Source organism: Marmota marmota, unplaced genomic scaffold (assembly GCF_001458135.2).
Source record: "Marmota marmota marmota unplaced genomic scaffold, marMar, whole genome shotgun sequence".
Lineage (NCBI taxonomy): Eukaryota > Metazoa > Chordata > Mammalia > Rodentia > Sciuridae > Marmota > Marmota marmota.
Window position 1 is genome coordinate 3,418,381 of NW_026000164.1, and position 6,701 is coordinate 3,425,081.

General features: G+C 55.6%; 2 protein-coding genes across 5 annotated transcripts in view; both read right to left on the minus strand.

Annotated features, from left to right (window-relative positions):
• Nucleotides 1-1,712, minus strand: part of Znf775 (zinc finger protein 775) — a 22,283-nt gene extending 20,571 nt beyond the window's left edge. The window contains 1 exon segment of the mRNA XM_048786749.1: nt 662-1,712. The gene's annotated coding sequence lies outside the window, so the exon portion shown is untranslated.
• A 130-nt stretch (nt 1,713-1,842) lies between these two features.
• Nucleotides 1,843-6,695, minus strand: Repin1 (replication initiator 1). 4 transcript variants are annotated; one of them, XM_048786742.1, is made up of 3 exons: nt 6,274-6,695; nt 5,941-6,138; nt 1,843-4,565 (listed from the first exon to the last, which is right to left on the minus strand). In XM_048786742.1, exons 2-3 carry the CDS (start codon nt 6,095-6,097, stop codon nt 2,845-2,847), a joined length of 1,878 nt encoding a protein of 625 aa, XP_048642699.1. In that variant the 5' UTR covers nt 6,098-6,138; nt 6,274-6,695; the 3' UTR covers nt 1,843-2,844. The 4 variants fall into 4 exon arrangements, with proteins under 4 accessions (XP_048642699.1, XP_015349189.1, XP_048642700.1 ...); XM_015493703.2 differs by lacking the exon at nt 5,941-6,138 and having other exon boundaries at nt 6,139-6,695; XM_048786743.1 differs by having other exon boundaries at nt 1,843-4,562; nt 5,941-6,695.
• Nucleotides 6,696-6,701: the final 6 nt, after the last annotated feature.

Genomic DNA, 6,701 nt, shown 5'->3' on the forward strand with positions numbered 1-6,701 from the left:
CCTGCCTCACAATGCACAAGGCCCTGGTTCAATACCCCAACATACAAATCCAAAAAAAAAAAAAAAAAAGAAAAAGAAAGAAAAGATTTTTCTTAAGGTTAGAACCCCTGATCTGATTCCCTCTCCCCTCAGCCCACTGGAACCTCTATACTCCCTAAAAGAGGCAGATGGCCAATGGACGTTCTTGAGACCATGTCCTGTGTTCTCAGGTTCTGACAGATAACTTGCCTTCAACTACACAGGTTTTGATTTAGTACCAGGGATTGAATCCAGGGGCACTTAACCACTGAGCCACATCCCCAATGCCCCAACTTTTAAGTTGCTTGAGATCTTGTGAAGTTGCTGAGACTGGCTTTGAACTTGAAATCCTCCTGCCTCAGCCTCCCAAGTTGCTGGGATTACAGGCATGAGCTACCACACCCAGCAACTACACAGGTTTCTAAGTGGCCCAAATACTCCCCAAATCAATATGAAGCTTTGAAGGTGTTGGCTTCCATCCCACACACTAAGCCCTACTCGCCTCTGTCCATCTCTCCACTTTGTACTTATGTTCATCCTCTCCAGACCCAAGCCTCTCAGGGGTCTGGAGACCTCACAGTAGTTCTGATCTTTGAAACCCATTTCCATCACATCAAGTACATAGTAGGCATTTAATACTTACCTTAACCAAAAGCAGCAGCAAACTCAATTTATCCAAAAAGTATGTGGTGGTGATGAAAAGGGACAGGTTCAGGAGCCAGACAGACCTGAGCTTGAATCGCCTGTGGTGACTGCCAGTTACATGACCCTGAGCAAATGTTTTCATGTTGAAAAGGCAAACAAGACACCCACTGCACAAGGATCACATGAGGCAGTCTAGGGGAACTTCCCTGTGGGGTGCCACCCGCATAGGCAAATGGTGGCTATTCTTAAGCACCACTCTGTGCTGGGTGCTGGGGATAAGTGCAGAGATTTCTAATATAAGCAAAAATAAATGCGCTTGTTGATGGCTGACACTCAAATATGTAGGAAATCCCCATATTCCTCCCCATATGGGAGGAAGACACAGTGAAGGACCTGCAGCAGATGAGCCAGTGAGATCCCACAGGACACAATCAAATCTTTCCCTTTCTTTCCTGGTAACTGGCACCTGAGAAGTCTGACCTGGCCTCAAAGAAGGCTGAACACCTGGCCATGTGGATCTGCACCCAATGTGTGTGGGATATGCAAGCTGGGAACTGTCCTTACTGCTCAGAATTGCCTGTCCTTCCAGAGACTCCTTTGTCATGTTGTCAACCCTCCAGCAGGGGCTGCAAGTCTAACCTAAGTCTGTATGTCCCACTGTCCCCCAAAAGGACTGTCAATGTTAGCTCAAGTAACTGGAAGGCCAAGGTGGTGAGAATGAAAATGGTGGCCCTGGACTCACCTCAGTGGGTCAGTGACCAGAAACCAGTATCATCGAGGAGGGTACTAGAGATGGAACCCAGAAGCACTTTACCACTGAGCTATACCTCCAGCCCTTTTTTAGGTTTTGAGACAGGATATTGCCAAGTTGTCCAGGCTGGGCTCCAACTTGCAACTCTCCTGCCTCAGCCTCTGGTCACTGGGATTAAACATGTGCATCACAACCTAGTAGGAACCAATATCTTGGTTCAGTTAACTGGAACGCTGGCCCACCACCCAGGGACTGAGCCCAACTTTCTGGTTTGCTGGCCACCTCCTCAGGAAAGGACTAGATGGAGGGTGTAGAAGCCCTCAGCTGTTGCCAAAGCCTCACACAGCCCTTCCTTCCCAGGAAGAAGAGCCATGTTCCTCCCTCCAACTCCACAGTCCCCAGGGAAAGGAATACTCCCCAGCCACCAGTTCTAAAACCAAATCTTTATTCTCTAGTCTGAAAAGGAGGGTAAGTGGTTGTTCTGTTTAGATCCAGAGAACAGAACAAGGCCCAATAGATAGAAATTATAGGAAAGCAAAATTCGATCATTATAAGGAAGAATTTCTAACAATTAGGATCATCCTACAATAGAACCAGGGCCTCAGGAGGTGGGAGCTCCCTGTCACCAGGAAAGGCTAATATCCACATGCTGGAAATCTTGAAAAGGACACTCAACCAGGATCTTGCCTTCAGCTGACCCTCCAGCATCAGTGGGCCAGTCCTTCCTTCCACAATGAGCTTTGGAAAGAGTGGAAGAGGGTCAGCCCTGGGAGGGCCAATTAGATAAAGCCAGACAGTCCAAGGAGGAAACGCCTGGGAAGGTGATCTTCAGGGAGGAAGCGGATGGAATCATTGGCAGTAGAGGGGCCTCTGCAAGCCTGGGATTTCAGCAGGGACATCAGGAAGGGGGCACAGGTAAAACCAGCTTAGTTTCATCTCTTGGGCTGAAGAGGCCCCAGCTGCCTGACAAGGCCAGCAGGCTCTCCAAGGCATATCCAGCTGGTCCACTTTTCCTCCCGAGCTTTCCTTTACTAAGGACTGTACCACACCTATTTTCAAAAGTGACCTGAAGTAACTCATAATAAAGACTGGGACATTAAGGCGTTAACACCAGAGGATGGACTCTTCCTTCCCACCGGTGGCTCCTGTAGCCAAGGGCACTAAGGGTAAATGGAGCTGCTATTGCTACTTTTCCAGGGCATAGAACAGTCGAGGTGAATGTTGGAAACACCACTCTGAAGGGGCTTTCCTGGCCATCCGGGTTTACTCCCTCACTAACAGGGCGCAGCTCACTCCCGCCTCTTCTTTCCCTTCTGAATTCGCATCCCTCTCCGTCACCAGCTCCAACACGAGCTACCCAAGCCCACTGCCACACTCCTGCTGCGAAGGAGCCCAGGGCCTGTCTCCGTCCCCCACAGCCCCTGCCCTTCTCAGATATCATGCTTCTTTTGGTGGGTCAGGAGTCTCTCCTCATCGTCAAAGGTCTGGCCACAGATGGCACAGCAAAAGGCGCCATCCCGAATGTGGCTCTTGCGGTGGGTGATGAGATTGGACTTCTGACTGAAGCTGCGGTCACAGTCGGGGCAGGCGTAGGGCCGCTCGCCCGTGTGGATGCGCCGGTGGGACACCAGGTTGGACTTCTGGCTGAAGGCTTTGCCGCAGTCGGGGCAGACGTAGGGCTTCTCGCCCGTGTGGATGCGCCGGTGGGCGGCCAGGTAGGGCTTGTGGCGGAAAGCCTTGCCGCAGTCGGGGCAGACGAAGGGCCGCTCCGGGGCGTGGTCGCGCCGGTGGGCGGCCAGGTGGCTGCCCTGGGAGAAGCGGCGCCCGCACTCCTCGCAGGCGAAGGGTCGCTCGCCGGAGTGCACTCGGGAGTGCGCCACCAGGTGGGTCTTCTTGCCGAAGTTCTTCCCGCACTCGGCGCAGGTGAAGGGCCGCTCCCCGGTGTGCTGCCGCTGGTGCGCGCGCAGGAAGCGCTCCAGCCGGAAGCTGCGCCCACAGTCGTCGCAGCTGTACAGGGATGGGGTCGCCTGGGCCTGGTCCCGTGGGGGTTCCAAGGGGGCCTCAGGTGGAGGCTCCGCCGCGGGCTCCGGAGCAATCTTCTCAGGGCCGGGCTCTGCCGAGGGATCCAGCACCACGGCTGAAAGCTGGGGGCTCGCAGCACCGGTGGTGGCCTGCGCGGAGCCCTCAGACCGCTTGTGGATCTTGCTGTGCGACAGCAGGTTGGGTTTGTGCCGGAAACGGCGGCCGCACTCAATGCACGGGTAGGGCTTCTCGCCAGTGTGGATGCGACGGTGCGAGGTCAGGTAGGGCTTGTTGGTGAAGCGCTTCCCGCATTCTGGGCACTGGTGGGGACGCTCGCCAGTGTGCACTCGGCGGTGGGCGATCAGGTTGGGCTTGTGGCGGAAGCGCTTGCCGCAGCAGGCACACTGGAAGGGGCGGTCCACGGCGTCCCCACCAGGCCGCGGGGCGGTCACAGCAGGGCGACCTCGGGGCCTTGGCCCCAGAGCTTTGGCTGCTGCCTCCTCCAGGGCCTCAGCCACGTGCACCCGCTTGTGAGCAACCAGCTGGTCCCACTGGGCAAAGCTCCGGCCACAGTTGCCACATATGAAGGGCCGGGCCTCAGGGGCAGGGGGATGGCACCGCCGCAGATGTGCTCGAAGTTGCTTTTGTCGCCAGAAGCGTCTCTCACATTCAGGACAAGCAATGGGCCGCTTTGCAGCCGAGTGGGCCCTCAGATGCAGAACCAGGGCCACCCAGCCTCGGAAGCTCTGCCCACAGAGGTGGCAGGTGAAGCCCACGTCTGGTGTGGCAGCAGCATGGACCTGACGGTGCAGTGCTAAGAAGGGGGCATGGCGGAAGCGCCTCCCACATTCAGGACAGGGCAGAGGGAGCCGCGCCTGGCACCTTCGGGTATGAAGCCACAGGGCCACCCAGCTCAAGAAGTGCCTTCGACAGTGGGCACAGCGACGGGCCCTGCCTAGGGCTTGACTGCCTGACTGGGCCAGTTTAGTGCCCTGGTGCCTCAGCCCGCTGGACTCCTTCTCCAAGGTCTGAGGTGACTCCTGGGAGGACCCTGAAAGGAGTCTGGGCTGGGCTGGACCCATGGCCATGGGGCCCCTGCAGCGCCGTTCCAGCATTGGCTCTTCCTCTGCTGAGGGTGGAAAAGCAGAGTCACTCCAGAGACCAAGACTTCTACCCCAGTTCCTTTCCTCCTAGGAGACCCCAGACCCCAAGAGCAGCCCACCCTCTATGGACTCCCAGAGCCCTTGACACCAATCTAGACTCTCTTAATTCCTTGTAGGTTATTTATTTCCATCTTGGATTTCTAGGTAACATTCAAGGATATTTATCTTGTATCTTTATTGCCCTGGAAACTTTCAGAAGGGAGAGATACTGACACTTCTTGGAATCCCCTTGTGACAGCTACCCCAGTGTCAGGAGGTGAGTAAACTTCCAGGGTCAGCTGCACAAACACTCCAGCCACAGGGCTCACCAGAAAATATGGTCACATCTCCCTACAGTGCCCTATGCCTTTTCAAAGCTTCCCTGTGGCCTCTCCATGTGTCTGCTATTTCCTATTGCCACATTTGAGCTCTGAGCAACTTGGTGAGGCTGGCTGAGCAATCACTGAGTGCCTTGGTTGACAGATGATGCAAGTGTGAGGCAGCAAAAGGGATGGGCCTTGCCTGAGGTGACACTATAAACCAAGAGCACAACCAGGACTGAGGGACAGGTCTTCTAAACTTTCAGGGCAGTGTTTTTTCCTTTCAAAGACCTGAGTTTGCAAGATGTTGCAAAAATAAATTGCTATAACCTTTCATTCCTGCAAGGCCACAGGGGAGGCAGTTTAAGCCTCACCAACCTCAGCTTCTCTGGGCAGCAGCCTGGAGAGTGAGAACAGCCTTACTTGGTGACAGGAGGGGAGCCTGGGGCACCACTCCCAGCACAGACTAATGCCAGGCCACCGCCTGTCCAGACTGCCCACAATCTGCCCGCCTGTCCTCCTCCACCCACACACATTATTAGTACACCGCAGAGCTCTCCTGATCCAAAGAACACCCACAGACCGTTGCCCTGGGGGGAGGGAGCAATCCCTGGCTCTGATTCCCTTGGGGTGCTGGGGATTAGTGGGGCAAAAGAGGGGGAAAGAAAGAGATGGTAATCTCTGTCCCCTGCCTAGTCCTGCCCCAACCTGGTCAAGGGCTGCCCATGTTCAGTTCTTCCACGCTCTGGGGAGTCCGGATTCCTGCTGGAGAGCCGCCTACACAGAATGAAGGCTGGGATGGCAGTTGGCCTCTTAAGGGACCTCCTGTACCTGCTCACAGGCTCTATCCAGACATAGTGCCTAAATTCCCTACAGTCTGTTCTCTGGGGGAATACAGACATGACTCATCTGAAGACTGAATGAGCACACAGGAAGATGAGAAAGGGGTCCTTCGCCCAAAGGCCCTATTCCTCTGCCCAGATGGGGAGGACTGAGCACTGGGGCTGTATGGTGGTTTGGGAACACAAGGGCCAGACTCTACCCTGAAGATTGCAGAGCTGGGGATGAGGCTTTTTCCAGCTTTTCCTGGGGATGTTCTTGGGGATACTTCTGCCGCTGCAGCGCCTGCTTCGGCCCACACTCCGATAGCCCCCAGATGTCAGAGAAAACTGCAGCAATAAAGACACCCCTACCCCCATGGCAGAGCTCAGACCTCTGACTGCAGAGAGGCCAGCCTTACCTGTGGGGAGGGGAGAGAAAACATATGTGAGGCTCTGCGTTCTGGGGCGTCATCTTGTGTCCTCACCAGTGTCCAACCCTCCCCCAACAAAGCCACAGCTCCAGCCTTAAGCCCCACAGCCTGCGTGACAGTGACCTTAATGGATCCTGAATGTTCAAATGAGTGTCGCTCTTCACTAAGGAAGCGTATTGCTGCCTTTGGGGGGGTCACCTCCTCCCCCGGTAAGGTCACAGAACGAATTCTCTATTCGGTGGCAGGGGTCTTTTCCTGGTGGCCAAAGGCCGGCCCAGAGCAGTAACTCTGGAATCCCTGCTGGCTCCCCTTCCCCCACTCTCCCTACAGGAATTCCAGGCCTGTTTCCCATGGGGCTGCCCAGGGCGCGCCAGAGTGACCAGGACTCGGCCAGAATCCCCTTCGGCAACTTGGATGGCCCAGGGTGGTGGAAGGCCGACACCCCGCTTTTGTATTGGTGCGTGCCCTCCGTCCGCGTTCGCGGGCACGCGGGTCCCGCTCCTACGACAGAGCCATTTCGGGTCCCACGCACAGCGCAGCCCGCGGAGCCT

What these genes read in the sequence shown, in the direction of transcription:
- Repin1 (XM_048786742.1), bottom strand. Translation starts at nt 6,097, where the DNA reads ATGGGGGTAGGGGTGTCTTTATTGCTGCAGTTTTCTCTGACATCTGGG. An exon ending in CCAGCTCTGCAATCTTCAGG is followed by an intron (nt 4,566 to 5,940) that starts GTAGAGTCTGGC and finishes TTCCACCCTCAG; the next exon opens with CAGAGGAAGAGCCAATGCTG.